The sequence below is a fragment of the Nerophis ophidion genome, linkage group LG23 (genome assembly GCF_033978795.1).
Source record: "Nerophis ophidion isolate RoL-2023_Sa linkage group LG23, RoL_Noph_v1.0, whole genome shotgun sequence".
NCBI lineage: Eukaryota > Metazoa > Chordata > Actinopteri > Syngnathiformes > Syngnathidae > Nerophis > Nerophis ophidion.
The window spans coordinates 39,551,867-39,573,532 of NC_084633.1; the positions used below are offsets into that span (position 1 = coordinate 39,551,867).

The 21,666-nt window shown below is 39.3% G+C and overlaps 1 protein-coding gene across 6 annotated transcripts in view; it reads left to right on the plus strand.

Moving 5' to 3' along the window:
* The window catches only part of LOC133541251 (zinc finger CCCH domain-containing protein 7B-like), an 83,588-nt gene that overhangs the window by 51,920 nt on the left and 10,002 nt on the right, over window positions 1–21,666 (plus strand). For all 6 annotated transcript variants that reach the window (XM_061884531.1, XM_061884527.1, XM_061884528.1 and 3 more), the window contains 5 exons: window positions 4,220–4,374; window positions 6,717–6,825; window positions 7,034–7,142; window positions 14,077–14,213; window positions 17,830–17,999. In XM_061884531.1, the coding sequence (XP_061740515.1) occupies window positions 4,220–4,374; window positions 6,717–6,825; window positions 7,034–7,142; window positions 14,077–14,213; window positions 17,830–17,999 (680 nt within the window). The remainder of the gene's footprint in view (window positions 1–4,219; window positions 4,375–6,716; window positions 6,826–7,033; window positions 7,143–14,076; window positions 14,214–17,829; window positions 18,000–21,666) is intronic.

A 21,666-nucleotide genomic window follows, 5' to 3' on the forward strand; every position in this document is an offset into this window, starting at 1 on the left:
TTTATTTCTCACATACTGTAGTTTTATTTATGATAGTTTGTCATATACTGTAGTTTGATTTATGATAGTTTATTTGTCACATACTGTAGTTTTCTTTGTCATGTTAGTTTATTTGTCATATAAAGTAGTTTTATTTTTCATACTAGTTTATTTGTCATATACTGTAGTTTGATTTATGATAGTTTATTTGTCACATACTGTAGTTTTCTTTGTCATGTTAGTTTATTTGTCATATAAAGTAGTTTTATTTTTCATACTAGTTTATTTGTCATATACTGTAGTTTGATTTATGATAGTTTATTTGTCATATACTGTAGTTTTCTTTGTCATGTTAGTTTATTGTCACATACTGTAATATTATTTATGATAGTTTATTTGTAATATACTGTAGTTTTCTTTGTCATGTTACTTTATTCGTCATACACCGTAGTTTTCTTTGTCATGTTAGTTTATTTGTCACATACTGTAGTTTTACTTGTCATTTTTTTGTCGTATACTGTAGATTTCTTTGTCTTGTTAGTTTATTTGTCATATACTGTAATTTTATTTATGATAGTTTATTCGTCGTATACTGTAGTTTTCTTTGGACTTACGGGTGATTGAGAAGTAACATCTCGTTAGAAGACGTATCAATAGGGACATAATGGTATTGTAAATATTGCAGTATTTTAGTTTGAAAATGTTAGCAATAATACTGTGGAATGTGACAATATCAGACCACAACTTGGAGGTCTTTGTAGTTTTATTTCTGGCGCTACAAAGTAGACTGGTCTGGGAAGTAAACCCAGAGCGATTAAAGCTGAGAACATTTGAACTTTTTATCTCACAATTAAGACTTTTGATTTCATGATTATGATTTGTTGTCTCATAATTGGCTTTGTATCCCATAATTGACTTTTTGTCACATAGTTATGACTTATGTCATAATTTCGACTATTTCATAATTTACTTTTTATCTTTAAATTTTGACCTATCTCATAATTGAGTTTTGATCTCATAATTCAACTTAAAATGTTGACTTTTTTTCTCATAATTATGACTTTTTATCTCAATGGTGTATTTCATAATCATGACTTTTTATCTCACAATTATGACTATCTCATAATTGACTTTTGATAACATTATTCTTTATCTCATAATTTCAACTTTATCTCATAATTCACTTTTATCTTTAAATTTTGACCTTTTCTGTCATACTTGACCTTTTATCTCATAAGTATGATTTATCTCGTATTTTCAACTTTATCTCGTAATTGACTATTTCTCTTTACATTTTGACTTTTGATCTCATAATTGACTTTTTGTCTTAGTTTTGACTATCTCATAGTGACGTATCTCATAATTATGACTTTTTATCTCATAATTATAACTTTTTTCCTTGTAATTATGACTATTTAATCTCATAACTATGATTTATTTCATAGTTATGACTTATCTCATAATTTCGACTTTCATAATTATGACTTTTTCTTATCTCACAATTTTTACTTTATCTCATAATTATGACTTTTTATCAGATCATTTTGACTTTCTATCACATAATTGACTTTTTTCACATATTTGTCATAATTTCAACTTTATTTCATAATTCACTTTTTATCTTTAAATGTTGACTTTTTCTGTCATTGACCTTTTCTCTCATAATTATGATTTATCTCATAATTTCAACTTTATCTCATAATTGACCTTTTCTCTTTAAATTTTGACTTTTGATCTCATAATTGATTTTTATCTCATAATTATGACTTCTTATCTCATAATGACGTATCTCATAATTATGACTTTTTATCTCATAATTGACTTTTGATATCATAATTATGATTCATTTCATAATTTCAGATTTATCTCATAATTCACTTTTTATCTTAAAATGTTGACCTTTTATTTCATAATTATGATTTATCTCATAATTTCAACCTTATCTCATAATTGACTTTTTCTCTTAAAATTTTGACTTTTGATTTCATAATTGACTTTTTATCTCACAGTTATGACTTTATCTCATAAGGGCGTATCTCATAATTATGACTTTTTATCTCATAATAATAACTTTTTTCCTCATAATTTTGACTCTTTCATAATTATGACTTTTTCTTATCTCATCATTTTGACTTTATCTCATAATTATGACTCTTTATCGCATAATTGACATTTTATCACATAATTATGACTTTTTAGCTAATAATTATGATTTATCTCATAATTTTTGACTACCGTATTTCCTTGAATAGCCAGAGCGCTAATTGATTTAAAACCTCTTCTCACTCCTGCGCTTATTCCTGCGGTAAAAGACAGCAGGCGCTAATATTTTTGTAACCTCTTCTCACCCCTGCGCCTACCAATGGCATGCAGTAAAAAATTTAGTGTGATTAAAAAATATATATATTATAATATTCTTCTGCAGCCGCGGCCCGGTGGTTGGGGACCACTGTTCTACAACATGTCATCCAGCCTACCTTTGCACCATGCTATCTGCGTGCCGGTAGGACGCATGCAATTTGCAGCTTCTCGTACAAGATTGCAACAGCTTGGTCAACAGCCCTATCGTTTACACTGATGGTTGTGATATAAACAACTTTAAAACTCTTACTAATATGCACCACACTCTGTGAACCCTAACCAAACAAGAATAACAAACACATTTCTGGGGAACATTGGCTCTGTAAAACATTATAAACGCAACATAAGAATTACCTAGAATTCCAATGCATCCATGACTCTTGGCTATATTATACATGCCCCCACCCCGCCCACCTCAACCGAAGCACGCAGGGGGGGTGTTTGGTGCTAGCGGGTGTATAATATAGCCAAGAGTCATGGATGCATTGGAATTCTGGGTAATTCTTATGTTGCGTTTATAATGTGTTACAGAGCTAATGTTTTCCAGAAATGTGTTTGTTATTCTTGTTTGGTTAGGGTTCACAGAGTGTGACGCATATTAGTAAGAGTGTTAAAATGGTTTTATATCACAACCATTAGTGTGATCTGTATGGCTGTGGAAAAAGACACCTGGTTTACGCACAGTAAATGCAAAAATAAACTCCCCCGCCATTTTGAATATGAAGGCAGGGGAATCGTCACACGTGATGTCACAAATTTGACCCGGCGGCAAAAGTAAGCATGCGCTAATAAATTTGGGGAGCGAGTTTTACCCGGCAGTAATTCAAGGCAGGCGCATATTACATGTCCGGCGGCTATTCAAGGAAATACGGTATCTTATAATTGACTTTTTATCTAATCTTTGACTTTTTATCTCATAATTAGGACTAATCTTATAATCATGACTCTTTAATCTCATAATTTCGACTTGATCTCATAATTCAGTGGTGCCCAACCACCGGGCAGCAGAAGAATTTTTTATTAATATCTTATTTATATTTATTTATTAAATCAACATAAAAAACACAAGATACACTTACAATTAGTGCACCGACCCTAAAACCTCCCTTTTTCATGACAAAAACCTCCCTTTTTAATGACTAATTATCAAGCGTTGACCGGTCCGTAGCTACAAAAAGGTTGGGGACCACTGTCATAATTGACATTTTATCTTATAATCTCATTATTACTTATTATTTCATATTATGACTATTTATTTTCATAATTATGACTTTCTTATCTCAAAATTATGACTTTATCACATAATTATGGCTTTCTTTTGTCAAATTTAGGACTTACTCATAATTATGACTTTTTTAATCTCATGACTTTACATCTCATAATTAGGATTTTTCATTTTATAATTATGACTATCTCATATTTTTGAGGTTTATATCATAATTATGATTATTTCATATTTTTGACTTTTTGAGCAGACAAGCAGTTATATTTCCTTTGGCATAAATCCATTATGGACCACATTTCTGCCACTTCATTTGACACGGTATGGCTTTTTAACCAAGCCTTTATTTTTTTACAGTACCACAATAATATCTTACCTTGGCTTTAATACCGTGACCATATTTCCTTACAGTACGACAATAATATCTTACCTTAGCTTTACTACTGTGACCCTATCTGAGCGTGAGATTTTCATATACTTACATCCCTATTTATGTTTACAAGGAAGTGTTCAACAACTTGTCTATGGCTCCTGTAAATAATTCCATGTTAGAGAAAGAAATAGCAAGTATTGTGAAGTGTGACTGCATGCTCACATGTGTCCACATGTGTGATAGTGTATTTAAAGTGTGACTCTGTGTCCTCACATGTGTGATAGTGTCCTGCTGCGACTGACGGCGAGAGCAGAGCGAGAGGCAGCCATGTGAACATGAAGATGAAGATGAACTTTGCCTGTGCTCAGTGCTGGCGAGGAGGCAACATGAGCCTGCCAGACAAAGCCCTCAAGTACTGCAGTGCCAGGGCCAAACACACGTAAGTCATGATGTTCTTTTATGGGCACCTGGAGGAGGAATTCATTTTGTTGATTTAAAGGTGTGTGTATATAGTATTGAAGGTGTGTATACCGTATTTCCTTGAATTGCCGCCGGGTATAGAGTATGCGCCTGCCTTGAATTACTGCCTGGTCAAACTCGTTTCGCAAAATAATTAGCGCATGCTTAGTATTACCGCCTGGTCAAACTCGTCACGTCACGAGTGACACTTCCCATGTCATCATTTTCAAAATGGAGGTGGCTGATTTCAATCATTTGATATCGCATAAAGGGAAGAAGATTAAGAGCTATTCAGTAGGATTTAAGGTCCAAGCTATTGAATATGCTAAAAAGAACAGTAAGCCGCTATGTTTTATTAATATATCGTAGCTGCGTGTGTCAAATATGAGTCATTAAATGACTCCTGCCTCCTGGTGGTAGAGGGCGCTAGTGATCCTTCTTGCGACTACTCGGCTGCAGAACAAATGACAACAAGTGCAGTGATATGTGCTGGGAACAGCTATGACGCGGGGGGTGCACGACGGACCTTTTAGGATGTAACACCACTACTATTATGCCGGCTATGTAAACAACCGGGCTGAAATAAAGCATGTTCCAGTCATAAATACCCAGTGTATTATTAATACAATAACACTTCATGGTGGCAGCGGTGGGATAAAGAGATCACCCACGGAGCAGAACGAGAGGGGAAGTTGTCCGAGGATAATTCTGTCGTCGCCCGCACTACACGTGAGGAGCCGAGCTAACTGATAGCAGCGGTCTGCACGTCGGGAGCAACCCAAACGAGAGTGCGCTATGGCTACACACCTATCGACCATGAACTGGACCAGCAAGAGTGAGCAGCGTGTGTTTATTTTTTCCTCTCGCTTGCACTTTTAACATGGAGGATTACAGCTCTAAAATAAATCAGTTTTCTAAACTGGACTTTCAATCGAAGCAGGAGGTAATAAAGGAAGATCTCCATCGAGACAGAGACTTTTAAAACTGAAGAAAGATAAGGAAGACTTCTATAAACAAGTTATCAATGCTTTTGATCAGAAGAAGCTGTGCATGGACTTCATTTAAACGTAAAGGTAAGACCATAATAAAGTTTTTTTTATTAAAAGTCCTTTTCATGATGGTATCCTTACATCACACTCAAATGTTTAAGTGCAGGCCTAAATTTACCGCATGCCTTTGGTAAGCGCCGGAGGGAGAAGAGGTTTTAAATTAATTAGTGCCCTGGCGGCAATTCAAGGAAATACAGTATGTATAACCTGTACTGTAAAACTGACCGCACAAAATGGTACAGTATATAGTATTGAAGGTGTGTATATATAGTATTGAAGGTGTGTACAGTATATAGTATTTGTGTGTATATAGTATTGAATGTGTGTATATATAGTATTGAATGTGTGTGTATATAGTATTGAAGGTGTGTGTATATATAGTATTGAAGGTGTGTTCAATATATATAGTATATAAAAAACATAGTTTTTCTCTCTTGGCACTTTGAACACAGTAACTCCTGTGTTCTGATTGGACACTAGAAAGTAGTGCTGCCCAGACAATACAACAAATAAGCGATCATTAGAATCAGTAATTAATGTCTTTTTTTTTTTTTTATCCCACCTGAAAATGCTGAGAAAAGTCCTCATAATTATGACTTTCTTATTTCATAATTAGGACTTTATTTCATAAAGTTAAGTTAAAGTAGCAATTATTATCACACACACCCACTAGGTGTGGTGAAATTTGTCCTCTGCATTTAACCCATCCCCCTTGTTCACTCGCTGGGAGGTGAGGAGAGCAGTGAGCACCAGCGGTGGCCACGCCCAGGAATCATTTTTTGATGATTTAACCCCCAATTCCAAGCCTTGATGCTGAGTGCCAAGCAGGGAGGTAACGGCTCCCATTTTTATAGTCTTTAGAACTACTCGGCCGGGGTTTGAACTCCCAACCTAGCCATCTCAGGGCTCACTCTCTAACCACTAGGCCACTGAGCAGGTTAGAATTGTTTCTCATCTCATAATTTTGACTTTATTTCAAAATGGACTATACCATAAGTATGACTTTCTTATCTCATAATTTTGACTTTTTAATTACATCATGTTGACTTTGTCTCATAATTGACTTTTTATCTCATAATTGACTTGAGACAATATGAAATTAAAAGGAAGCATCATTTGGAGTGCTGTTATTTACAAAAATATCATTGTTGTTGATCACAAAACAAAGACTCTAAAAGGGAGGGTCCCAACACGTCATACCTTAGGGTCAATTTAGAATGTTTGAGAGGAGAAAACCAGCAGACAGATGTTGATGCCATATATATCCCCACAGGTGGACCAAGGAGCAGCACATGCTTCTCGTCAAGACCTTGGACAAAAATAAATGGGTTCCGGTCCGACCACTGCCGCATACCACCAAGAACTGCCCGGCACAATATGAAGTGAGTCTTGGCGCCAAATGTGTGTTTTGGTAATAATGGCCTACATGTTGTCCTCTTGCAGATGTGCAACCAGATACTGGAGAGAAGGAAATGTAACTACTGATAATAATGGCCTCCATGTTGTCCTCTTGCAGATGTGCAACCAGATACTGGAGAGAAGGAAATGTAACTACTGATAATAATGGCCTCCATGTTGTCCTTTTGGCAGATGTGCAACCAGATACTGGAGAGAAGGAAATGTAACTACTCTGAGAGATGCACCTTTGCCCACAGCCAAGAGGAGAGGGACATGTGGATGTACATGAAGAGACAAGACAGTCAGTCCACTCAAGTCTTTCACTTAGGGCCGCTCATGCGTAGAACAAAGCACTACATTTGTACTACAATAGATGCAACATGCATGGAAGAAAACACTACATTTGTACTACAATAGATGCAACATGCATGGAACAAAACACAACATTTGTACTATATTAGATGCAACATACAGAGACCAAAACACTACCTTTGTACAATAATAAATTCAACATGCATAGACCAAAACACTACATTTGTACTATGTCAGAGGAAATATGCATAGTACAAAACACTACATTTGTACTACAATAGATGCAACATGCATGGAAGAAAACACAACATTTGTACTCCAATAGATGCAACATGCATGGAACAAAACACAACATTTGTACTATATTAGATGCAACATGCATAGACCAAAACACTACATTTGTACTATGTCAGAGGAAATATGCATAGTACAAAACACTACATTTGTACTACAATAGATGCCACATGCATGGAAGAAAACACAACATTTGTACTCCAATAGATGCAACATGCATGGAACAAAACACAACATTTGTACTATATTAGATGCAACATACAGAGACCAAAACACTACCTTTGTACAGTAATAAATGCAACATGCATAGAACAAAACACTACATTTGTAATATGTCAGATGCAACATGCATAGTACAAAACACTACATTTGTACTACAATAGATGCAACATGCATGGAACAAAGCACAACATGTGTACTATGTTAGATGCAACATGCACAGAACAAAACACTACATTTGTATTATGTCAGATGCAACACACATAGCACAAAACACTAAATTTATACAATAATAGGTGCAACATGCATAGAACAAAACACGACATTTGTACAATTATAGATGCATCACGCATAGAACAAAACACTACATTTGTACAATAATAAATGCAACCTGTATAGGACAAAACACAACATTTGTACAGTAATAGATGCAAAAGACATAGGACAAAACACGACATTTGTACAATAATATATGCAACATGCATAGAACAAAGCACTACATTTGTACTATGGTAAATGCAACATGCATAGTACAAAACACGTGTGTACAATAGATGCAACATGCATAGGAAAAAACACTACATTTGTACTATAATAGATGCAACGTGCATAGTACAAAGTACAACATTTGTACTATGTTAGAAGCAACATGCATAGAACAAAACATAACATTTGTACTATAATAGATGCAACATGCATGGAACAAAAGACAACACTTATACTATATTAGATGCAACATGCATGGAACAAAAGACAACACTTATACTATATTAGATGCAACATGCATAGAAGAAAACACTACATTTGTACTATTATAAATTAAACATGCATAGCACAAAACACTACATTTGTACAATAATAAATGCAACCTGTATAGAACAAAACACAACATTTGTACAATAATAGATGCAACATGCATACGACAAAACACAACATTTGTACTATAATGAATGCAACATGCGTATAACAAAACACTACATTTGTACAATAATAAATGCAACATGCATACAACAAAACACAAGTGTACAATAGATGCAACATGAATAGGACAAAGCACTACATTTGTACATTAATAAATGCAACATGCATAGCACAAAGCACTACATTTGTACTATAATAAATTCAACATGCATAAAACAAAACACAAAATTTGTGCAACATGTATAGAACAAAGCACTACATTGGTACATTAGTAGATGCAACATGCATAGAACAAAACACAACATGTGTACAATAGATGCAACATGCATAGAACAAAGCACTACATTTGTACTATAATAAATGCAACATGCATAGAACAAAACATAACATTTGTACATTAATAGATGCAATATGCATAGCACAAAGCACTACATTTGTACTATAATAGATGCAACATGCATAGAACAAAAGACATCTGTACAACAATAGATGCGACATGCATACAACAAAACAACATTTGTACATTAATAGAAGCAACATGCATAGAACAAAACACTACATTTGTACTATAATAAATGCAACATGCATAGGACAAAACATAACATTTGTACATTAACAGATGCAATATGCATAGCATAAAGCACTACATTTGTACTATAATAAATGCAACATGCACAGTACAAAACACTACATTTGTACAATAATAAATGCAACATGCATAGAACAAAACATAACATTTGTACATTAATAGATGCAATATGCATAGCATAAAGCACTACATTTGTACTATAATAAATGCAACATGCATAGAACAAAACATAACATTTGTACATTAATAGATGCAATATGCATAGCACAAAGCACTACATTTGTACTATAATAAATGCAACATGCATAGAACGAAACATAACATTTGTACATTAATAGATGCAATATGCATAGCACAAAGCACTACATTTGTACTATAATAAATGCAACATGCATAGAACAAAAGACATCTGTACAACAATAGATGCGACATGCATACAACAAAACAACATTTGTACATTAATAGAAGCAATATGCATAGAACAAAACACTACATTTGTACTATAATAAATGCAACATGCACAGTACAAAACACTACATTTGTACAATAATAAATGCAACATGCATAGAACAAAACATAACATTTGTACATTAATAGATGCGATATGCATAGTACAAAACACTACATTTGTACTATAATAAATGCAACATGCATAGCACAAAACACTACATTTGTACTATAATAAATGCAACATGCACAGTACAAAACACTACATTTGTACAATAATAAATGCAACATGCATAGAACAAAACATAACATTTGTACATTAATAGATGCAATATGCATAGCATAAAGCACTACATTTGTACTATAATAAATGCAACATGCATAGAACAAAACATAACATTTGTATATTAATAGATGCAATATGCATAGCATAAAGCACTACATTTGTACTATAATAGTTGCAACATGCATAGTACAAAACACTACATTTGTACTATGATGCAACATGCATAGCACAAAACAACATTTGTACACTAATAGATGCAACATGCATAGGAAAAAGCACAACATATGTGCTATCTTAGAAGCAACATGCATAGACAAAGCGCAACATTTGTACAATAATTTTAATAATGAAGTCATCAGACTGACATGTGTACTGTGTGTTGCTAGTACAGGACATTGATCCAGGTCCTCAGACTGACATGTGAACTGTGTGTTGCTAGTACAGGACATTGATCCAGGTCCTCAGACTGACATGTGTACTGTGTGTTGCTAGTACAGGACATTGATCCAGGTCCTCAGACTGACATGTGTACTGTGTGTTGCTAGTACAGGACATTGATCCAGTTCCTCAGACTGACATGTCTACTGTGTGTTGCTAGTACAGGACATTGATCCAGGTCCTCGGACTGACATGTGTACTGTGTGTTGCTAGTACAGGACATTGATCCAGGTCCTCAGACTGACATGTGTACTGTGTGTTGCTAGTACGGGACATTGATCCAGGTCCTCAGACTGACATGTGTACTGTGTGTTGCTAGTACAGGACATTGATCCAGGTCCTCGGACTGACATGTGTACTGTGTGTTGCTAGTACAGGACATTGATCCAGGTCCTCAGACTGACCTGTGTACTGTGTGTTGTTAGTACAGGACATTGATCCAGGTCCTCAGACTGACATGTGTACTGTTTATTGCTAGTACAGGCCATTGATCCAGGTCCTCAGACTGACATGTGTACTGTGTGTTTCTAGTACAGGCCATTGATCCAGGTCCTCAGACTGACATGTGTACTGTGTGTTGCTAGTACAGGACATTGATCCAGGTCCTCAGACTGACATGTGTACTGTGTGTTGCTAGTACAGGACATTGATCCAGGTCCTCAGACTGACATGTGAACTGTGTGTTGCTAGTACGGGACATTGATCCAGGTCCTCAGACTGACATGTGAACTGTGTGTTGCTAGTACAGGACATTGATCCAGGTCCTCAGACTGACATATGAACTATGTGTTGCTAGTACGGGACATTGATCCAGGTCCTCAGACTGACATGTGAACTGTGTGTTGCTAGTACAGGACATTGATCCAGGTCCTCAGACTGACCTGTGTACTGTGTGTTGTTAGTACAGGACATTGATCCAGGTCCTCAGACTGACCTGTGTACTGTGTGTTGTTAGTACAGGACATTGATCCAGGTCCTCAGACTGACATGTGAACTGTGTGTTGCTAGTACAGGACATTGATCCAGGTCCTCAGACTGACCTGTGTACTGTGTGTTGTTAGTACAGGACATTGATCCAGGTCCTCAGACTGACCTGTGTACTGTGTGTTGTTAGTACAGGACATTGATCCAGGTCCTCAGGCTGACATGTGTACTGTGTATTGCTAGTACAGGACATTGATCCAGATCCTCAGACTGACATGTGTACTGTGTGTTGCTAGTACGGGACATTGATCCAGGTCCTCAGACTGACATGTGAACTGTGTGTTGCTAGTACGGGACATTGATCCAGGTCCTCAGACTGACATGTGAACTGTGTGTTGCTAGTACAGGACATTGATCCAGGTCCTCAGACTGACATGTGAACTATGTGTTGCTAGTACGGGACATTGATCCAGGTCCTCGGACTGACATGTGTACTGTGTGTTGCTAGTACAGGACATTGATCCAGGTCCTCAGACTGACATGTGTACTGTGTGTTGCTAGTACGGGACATTGATCCAGGTCCTCAGACTGACATGTGAACTGTGTGTTGCTAGTACGGGACATTGATCCAGGTCCTCAGACTGACATGTGAACTGTGTGTTGCTAGTACAGGACATTGATCCAGGTCCTCAGACTGACATGTGAACTATGTGTTGCTAGTACGGGACATTGATCCAGGTCCTCAGACTGACATGTGTTACCTTGTGTTGCTAGTACAGGACATTGATCCAGGTCCTCAGACTGACATGTGAACTGTGTGTTGCTAGTACGGGACATTGATCCAGGTCCTCGGACTGACATGTGTACTGTGTGTTGCTAGTACAGGACATTGATCCAGGTCCCTGACTGACATGTGTACTGTGTGTTGCTAGTACAGGACATTGATCCAGGTCCTCGGACTGACATGTGTACTGTGTGTTGCTAGTACGGGACATTGATCCAGGTCCTCAGACTGACATGTGAACTGTGTGTTGCTAGTACGGGACATTGATCCAGGTCCTCAGACTGACATGTGAACTGTGTGTTGCTAGTACGGGACATTGATCCAGGTCCTCGGACTGACATGTGTACTGTGTGTTGCTAGTACGGGACATTGATCCAGGTCCTCAGACTGACATGTGAACTGTGTGTTGCTAGTACGGGACATTGATCCAGGTCCTCAGACTCACATGTGAACTGTGTGTTGCTAGTACAGGACTTTGATCCAGGTCCTCGGACTGACATGTGTACTGTGTGTTGCTAGTACGGGACATTGATCCAGGTCCTCAGACTGACATGTGAACTGTGTGTTGCTAGTACGGGACATTGATCCAGGTCCTCAGACTGACATGTGAACTGTGTGTTGCTAGTACGGGACATTGATCCAGGTCCTCGGACTGACATGTGCACTGTGTGTTGCTAGTACAGGACATTGATCCAGGTCCCTGACTGACATGTGTACTGTGTGTTGCTAGTACAGGAGACTGACATGTGAACTGTGTGTTGCTAGTACAGGACATTGATCCAGGTCCCTGACTGACATGTGTACTGTGTGTTGCTAGTACAGGAGACTGACATGTGAACTGTGTGTTGCTAGTACAGGACATTGATCCAGGTCCTCAGACTGACATGTGAACTGTGTGTTGCTAGTACAGGACATTGATCCAGGTCCTCAGACTGACATGTGTACTGTGTGTTGCTAGTACGGGACATTGATCCAGGTCCTCAGACTGACATGTGTTACCTTGTGTTGCTAGTACAGGACATTGATCCAGGTCCTCAGACCGACATGTGAACTGTGTGTTGCTAGTACGGGACATTGATCCAGGTCCTCGGACTGACATGTGAACTGTGTGTTGCTAGTACAGGACATTGATCCAGGTCCTCAGACTGACATGTGAACTATGTGTTGCTAGTACGGGACATTGATCCAGGTCCTCAGACTGACATGTGAACTATGTGTTGCTAGTACAGGACATTGATCCAGGTCCTCAGACTGACATGTGTTACCTTGTGTTGCTAGTACAGGACATTGATCCAGGTCCTCAGACTGACATGTGTACTGTGTGTTGCTAGTACAGGACATTGATCCAGGTCCTCAGACCGACATGTGAACTGTGTGTTGCTAGTACGGGACATTGATCCAGGTCCTCGGACTGACATGTGAACTGTGTGTTGCTAGTACAGGACATTGATCCAGGTCCTCAGACTGACATGTGTACTGTGTGTTGCTAGTACGGGACATTGATCCAGGTCCTCAGACTGACATGTGAACTGTGTGTTGCTAGTACGGGACATTGATCCAGGTCCTCAGACTGACATGTGTTACCTTGTGTTGCTAGTACAGGACATTGATCCAGGTCCTCAGACCGACATGTGAACTGTGTGTTGCTAGTACGGGACATTGATCCAGGTCCTCGGACTGACATGTGAACTGTGTGTTGCTAGTACAGGACATTGATCCAGGTCCTCAGACTGACATGTGAACTATGTGTTGCTAGTACGGGACATTGATCCAGGTCCTCAGACTGACATGTGAACTATGTGTTGCTAGTACAGGACATTGATCCAGGTCCTCAGACTGACATGTGTTACCTTGTGTTGCTAGTACAGGACATTGATCCAGGTCCTCAGACTGACATGTGAACTGTGTGTTGCTAGTACGGGACATTGATCCAGGTCCTCGGACTGACATGTGTACTGTGTGTTGCTAGTACAGGACATTGATCCAGGTCCCTGACTGACATGTGTACTGTGTGTTGCCAGTACGGGACATGCAGCAGATGTACGACATGTGGCTGACCCTAAGCACCTCCAGTCGTCAAGCAGACGGAGCTATGATCACCCAGTCTGCCCAGGAGGAGAAATACATCGTCATGCCAACGGACTACGCTGAGCCAATGGTGGGTCCTAGATCTGTGAGGACTGCACTACATCTGTGTGTACAAGACATGTCTGTGGATGTTCTCATTCATCAGGTCTTTGTCGTCTCAGGGAGTTCAGTGGATCACAACTGGACTGTTTGGTTTGTACAAGAATACCTTTAATTTCTCATCCAAGTAGACGTCTTCACTTTATGGTCATAGACTTAGATTGGTCAGATCATCTAGTCTTGGACTTAGATTGGTCACATCTAGTCTTAGATTTAGATTAAATAAATAAATGATAAATGGGTTGTACTTGTATAGCGCTTTTCTACCTTCAAGGTACTCAAAGCGCTTTGACACTACTTCCACATTTACCCATTCACACACACATTCACACACTGATGGAGGGAGCTGCCATGCAAGGCGCCAACCAGCACCCATCAGGAGCAAGGGTGAAGTGTCTTGCTCAGGACACAACGGACGTGACGAGGTTGGTACTAGATGCGATTTGAACCAGGGACCCTCGGGTTGCGCACGGCCACTCTCCCACTGCGCCACGCCATCCCTATTGATTGGTCGCATCTAGTCTTAGACTTGGATTGGTCTGATCTAGTCTTAGACTTAGATTGGTCACATGTAGTTTTAGTCTTAGATTGGTCACATCTAGTCTTAGATTGGTCGGATCATCTAGTCTTAGACTTAGATTGGTCACATCTAGTCTTAGACTTGGATTGGTCAGATCTAGTCTTAGACTTAGATTGGGCACATCTAGTCTTAGACTTGGATTGGTCAGATCTAGTCTTAGACTTTGATTGGTCACATCTAGTTTTAGTCTTAGATTGGTCACATCTAGTCTTAGACTTTGATTGGTCACATCTACTAGTCTTAGCCTTTTATTGGTCACATCTACTAGTCTTAGCCTTTTATTGGTCACATCTACTAGTGCCAAAACACCAAAATACTTATATTCCAAAACCAGGAGGGTGTGCTTGGTCAAGGATGATTTCACCCTAATAATTCTGGCTTCAGAAGATGAAAGATACCCAGGCAAGATGTAGCTAATCTCATGGTCGCTCAATGCTATTATTATCCATATTGGTGTTTGTATACTGACCTGTCATTATCTTCTATTATCATATGGTATACTTGTTCTGAAATGGTCATTTATCTATCAAATCTCCTGTTGAAACTTGAACTATATAACTAACATATATAACCAACAAATAAGTTGATTGTACAAACCCAGTTTCCATATGAGTTGGAAAATTGTGTTACATGTAAATATAAATAGAATACAATGATTTGCAAATCCTTTTCATCCCATATTCAGTTGAATGCACTACAAAGACAACATATTTGATGTTCAAATGCATAAACATTTTTTTTTTGTGCAAATAATCATTAACTTTAAAATTTGATGCCAGCAACACGTGACAAAGAAGTTGGGAAAGGTGGCAATAAATACTGATAAAGTTGAGAAATGCTCATCAAACACTTATTTGGAACATCCCACAGGTGTGCAGGCTAATTGGGAACAGGTGGGTGCCATGATTGGGTATAAAAACAGCTTCCCAAAAAATGCTCAATCTTTCACAAGAAAGGATGGGGCGAGGTACACCCCTTTGTCCACAACTGCTTGAGCAAATAGTCAAACTGTTTAAGAACAACGTTTCTCAAAGTGCAATTGCAAGAAATTTAGGGATTTCAACATTTACGCTCCATAATATCATCCAAAGTTTCAGAGAATCTGGAGAAATCACTCCACGTGGGCGGCATGGCCGGAAACCAACATTGAATGACCGTGACCTTCGATCCCTCAGATGGCACTGTGTCAAAAATCGACATAAATCTCTAAAGGATATCACCACATGGGCTCGGGAACGTTTCAGAAAACCACTGTCACTAAATACAGTTCGTCACTACATCTGTAAGTGCAAGTTAAAGCTCTACTATGCAAAGCGAAAGCCATTTATCAACAACATCCAGTAATGCCCCCGGCTTCTCTGGGCCTGAGATCATCTAAGATGGACTGATGCAAAGTGGAAAAGTGTTCTGTGGTCTGACGAGTCCACATTTCAAATTGTTTTTGAAAATATTCGACATCGTGTCACCCGGAACAAAGGGGAAGCGAACCATCCAGACTGTTATCGACGCAAAGTTCAAAAGCCAGCATCAGTGATGGTACGGGGGTGCATTAGTGCCCAAGGCATGGGTAACTTACACATCTGTGAAGGCACCATTAATGCTGAATGGTACACACAGGTTATGGAACAACATATGCTGCCATCTAAGCACCGTGTTTTTCGTGGACGCCCCTGCTTATTTCAGCAAGACAATGCCAAGCCACATTCAGCACGTGGTACAACAGCGTGGCTTCGTAAAACAAAGAGTGCGGGTACTTTTCCGGCCCGCCTGCAGTCCAGACCTGTATCCTATCGAAATGTGTGGCGCATTATGAAGCGTAAAATACGACAGCGGAGACCCCGGACTGTTGAACGACTGAAGCTCTACATAAAACAAGAATGGGAAAGAATTCCACTTTCAAAGCTTCAACAATTAGTTTGCTCAGTTCCCAAACGTTTATTGAGTGTTGTTAAAAGAAAAAGTGATGTAATACAGAGGTGAACATGCCCTTTCCCAACTACTTTGGCACGTGCTGCTGGCATCAGATTCTAAAGTTAATGATTATTTGCAAAAAAGAAATTTTTTATCAGTTTGAACATCAGATATGTTGTCTTTGTAGCATATTTAACTGAATATGGGTTGAAAATAATTTTCAAATAATTGTATTATGTTTATATTTACATCTAACACAATTTACCAACTCATATGGAAACGGGGATTGTAAATTAGGGGCGGGACATGGATAGGCATTATTGCTTTTTTCTCGTATCCCTTTTCAGTGGGTGCCGTTGCAAACTATATAGTGTTGCTATATATGTTTGTCTGCCGGAATAAATACATTCATTAATTCAAAACTCAGAAGTTTTGAATTAATGAATTAAAGGGGCGGTATAGCTCGGTTGGTAGAGTGGCCGTGCCAGCAACTTGAGGGTTGCAGGTTCGATTCCCGATTCCGCCATCCTAGTCACTGCCGTTGTGTCCTTGGGCAAGACACTTTACCCACGTCCTCCCAGTGCCACCCACACTGGTTTAAATGTAACTTAGATACTGGGTTTCACTATGTAAAGCGCTTTGAATCACTAGGGAAAAGCGCTATATAAATATAATTCACAATTCACAAAAGTTTTGAATGAGTGGAGTGATAAATGAGGAATCCTTTTGAGCAGAAACACTATGGACAAACAGTAAACAGAATGGGACGTGCTTCCACTTCAAGGCCCAAAACAAAAAGAACATTTTCAACCCGCAGTACCTGCAGTGAGCCAACTCGTCCAAAAGATGGCACCATAGCACAGACGACAACACAGCCTGCTCGTGTGTCTGTCATGTTGTAGGACAACCATTGAACACAGAACGTTGTGGCCGTTAGTGAAGGAAAACCCCTAAATTAGCCGCACCGTTTTTACAAAGGGGAAAAAGTAGTGGCTTATAGTCTGGAAAATGGTGCAATAATTTCCAGACAGCCCAAAAGATGAAGACAAAAGACTTTGCATATGAAATGGTGACCAGTGATTGTTGTGCCATGCAGAGTGGCTTCCACTGCCGCCTGTGTGGCAAGCACAGCAACAGCCAGCGTCAGTGGCAGCAGCACATCTCCACCCTGAAGCACCGGGAGCGTGTCTTCAGCTGCCAGGACCAGGACCTGCCTTTCACCTGGAACTACCGCTTCCCTGCTCCTCGCTTCCAGCTCTGCTCCAAGTAAGACATGAATGAATGAAATACGTTTATTTTGGTGATACAATCAATCAACCATTTGGTGTGGTCAGTTTTACAGTACAGGTTATACATACTGTATTTCCTTGAATTGCCGCCGGGGCGCTAATTAATTTAAAAACTCTTCTCACTACGGCGCTTACCAAAGGCATGCGGTAAATGTACGGAATATGTACTGTACTGTGCAATCTACTAATAAAAGTATCAATCAATCAAAGGCAAGCATGCGCTAATTATTTTAAAACCTCTTGTCACTCCGGCGCTTACCAAGGCATGCGGTAAATTTAGGCCGTCGCTTATCAATTTGAGTGTGATGTAAGGATACCATCATGCAAAGCACATTTAATAAAAAAAACATTATGGTCTTATCTTTACTGGGTGTGAGTTTTCCTTACCCTTTTGTGGGTTCTTCCGAGGATGTCGCAGTCGTAATGGTTTGTACAGTCCTTTGAGACATTTGTGATTTGGGGCTATATAAATAAACATTGATTGATTGATTGATTTACGTATAAATTAAGTCCATGCGCAGTTCCTTCTGATCAAAAGCATCGATAACTTGTTTATAGAGGTCTTCTTTATCTTTCTTCAGTTTTAAAAGTCTCTCTGTCTCGATGGAGATCTTCCTTTATTACCTCCTGCTTCGATTGAAAGTCCAGTTTAGAAAATTGTTTTATTTTAGATATGTAATCCTCCATGTTAAAAGTGCAAGCGAGAGGAAAAATTAACGATCGCTGCTTGTTGTCACTTCTTCTGCAGCCGAGTAGTCTCAACAAAGATCACTAGCGCCCTCTACCACCAGGAGGCGGGAGTCATTTAATGACTCATATTTGACACACGCAGCTATGGTATATTGATAAAGCATGGCTGCTTACTGTTCTTTTTAGCATATTCAGTAGCTTGGACCTTAAATCCTACTGAATAGCTCTTCTTCCCTTTATGCAATTTCAAACGATTGAAATCAGCCTCCTCCATTTTGAAAATGATGACATAGGAAGTGTCACTCGTGACGTGACGAGTTTGACGCAGCGGAAATTCTAGGCATATGCTAATAATTTGGCGAAACAAGTTTGACCCGGCGGAAATTCTAGACATGCGCTAATAAAAATAATATTTTGTGAAACGAGTTTGAATGAATGAATGATCTTTATTGTCATCGTGCATGTACAGGTACAGGTCCAATGAAATTTAGGTTGCTTCCCTGAGGTGCTTTGCATTTAAAAAAAGAAGAAACCACACAATATACAGAAACAACACAATATGCAATATACAATATGGCCTAAGACCACTGTAAGAGGCAATGTAAAAAAACGAGACAATAAAAAGTATAAAGTGACTAGTAAAACTGACTCGAGAGGAGTAATGCTGATTCCCAGTGTGCTGAGGGGGTGGGAGTCAGTATTTCCTACCTCCTATGCTGTGCAGGCTTTTTATTGTGGATTAAATATGTAAATAAATAGGGTGAATATTAGGGATGCACCGATTAATCGGTAACCGGATATATTCGGCCGAATATGGCAAAAAAAGCCACATTCGGCCTTCAGTGGAATGAGTTAAAAATAGTGGCGTGTGACGCAATTTTTTGACGCGGTGACGCAATCAACCAACGTGCGGTGACGTTGTAACCAGGCGCCTTCGGAAAAATTTCAGCAGTGTGGAGATATTTTAAAGTGGCGGAAAGTGACAAAAGTATTGCAGTTTGTAACGAATGTTCAGCCAAACTGTCTCGAGGAGGTGCCTCGTGGCCGACGTCTTTGAGAGGACGAAAAAGTTTGCGACTGACAGTGCCAAAGCAAACAGACTTACAAAGAAGGTAATGGAGTTTATGGCTTTGGATGATCAACCGTTTAGTGTTGTGGAGGAGATTGGCTTTCGGAGACTCATGGAGCACATTGAGCCCCGTTACACGATACTGAGCAGACGGTATTTCTCTGATGTGTGCTCTTTACATTGTGTGTGTGCTGTTTACATTATTAGCCTGTTGTGTAGGCTACCTGTATAAGTGTATGAGGTGACAAGCACACACTTAATTGAGATTTACTTGAGCCTTCTGTTTATATTACTAGCCTATCTACTGTGGCTAAGTAGACTTTTGCCAAAAGGACAATAATTCATTTGTTGTGGGTTTATCCACTTTAATGCACTTTATTTTTTTTTGCAATGCATGTTTTGTTTTAAGACCTAATATAAATGAAAAACTTTGTGCCTTTTTTGAAAAGCAAAGGCTACTGGAATATTAAAAAAAATTCAATATTCAATAAAAATGTACTTTATTTAAAAAAACAGGCTGTTTATGCAATATAAAAAAAATTGTGAAAAACTGCATTCATTATTCGGTATTCGGTATTCGGCCTTCGGCCAAGCTTTTAAATTTTATTCGGCTTCGGCCACAAATTTTTATTTTCGGTGCATCCCTGGTAAATATTGTCCAGTTGGCATGTAACCACTGATTGCACAGTCCCGTATCGTGATTGACCGTTGGCTTCCTCATGTTGCACATGAGGGAGTTTTTATTTTAATTTTTTTACATTCCAGCTGCGTTTAGTGCAGTTATGGCCTGGGGGTTCTTAAGTCTATTTGTGCGGGTTCGCATGGTTCTGAAACGTCTGCCGGAAGGCAGCCGTTCGAAGTGGCTGTTGCCGGGGTGGGATGGGTCCTTGAGTATGTTGGCTGCCTTCTTCAGGCAGCGGGAGTTGTACAGTTCTTCCAGGGAGAGGGGGGGGGGGGCACCCGATGATTTTTTTGGGCCGAGTTGACGACCCTCCGGAGAGCTTTCCTCTCTGCTGCTGTGCAGCTGCAGAACCATACGCAGATGCAGTATGTGAGGATGCTCTCCAAAGAACAGCGGTAGAAGGACACCAGTAGATCCTGTCTCAGGTGGTGATTCCTGAGTACTCTCAAGAAGTAGAGCCTCTGCTGTGCCTTCTTGACGATGGTCGTGGTGTTGGTCCTCCAGGACAGGTCCTCCTCCAGGTGAACTCCCAGCAAGCGTAGGGATGAGACTCTTTCCACACAGCCCCCATCGATGTACAGGGGCTGTATGGTAGTTTTTCTCCTCCTGCTGTCCAAGATCACTTCCTGGTTCTTGAGCTGGTTCAGTTTAACCCGGCGTTAGTCCTGAGCCGTCGGTAATGCTAAGCATGCGCTAATTATTTTGCGAAACGAGTTTGACCCGGCAGTAATTCTAGGCAGGCGCATACTATATACCCGGCAGCAATTCAAGGAAATACGGTATCAGCAATCACCAGTGACGTGCGGTCAGAGGTGGCTGTGCCTCACCTGTGATCATTTAAATAAATAAAATATATAATGATAATTGTAATTGTTAGTTTTTCATTTTCATTTAGCTTCACCAATTCGGATTATTTTTTCTTCAAAATCGCTGAATTTTCACAATCCCTCGTAGACTTCTGTCTGCCGTGCTGTCAGAGTGCGTTCTTGTCTGGTGTGTTGCTGAGCGTTCAAAACGGCAGAGAAAAAAGTCTGAGGTGAGTCAAACAGTTCTCGTGCCTCACGATAGGGGCGCTCATGATCAGAGACATACGGTGGCGTAAGCGAGTCAAGTGCCGCAGCGAGTAACATGTTTTGTGTGTTGGTTGAGCCATCAAAACGGCAGAGAAAAAAGTCTGAGGTGAGGCAAACAGTTCTCGAGCCT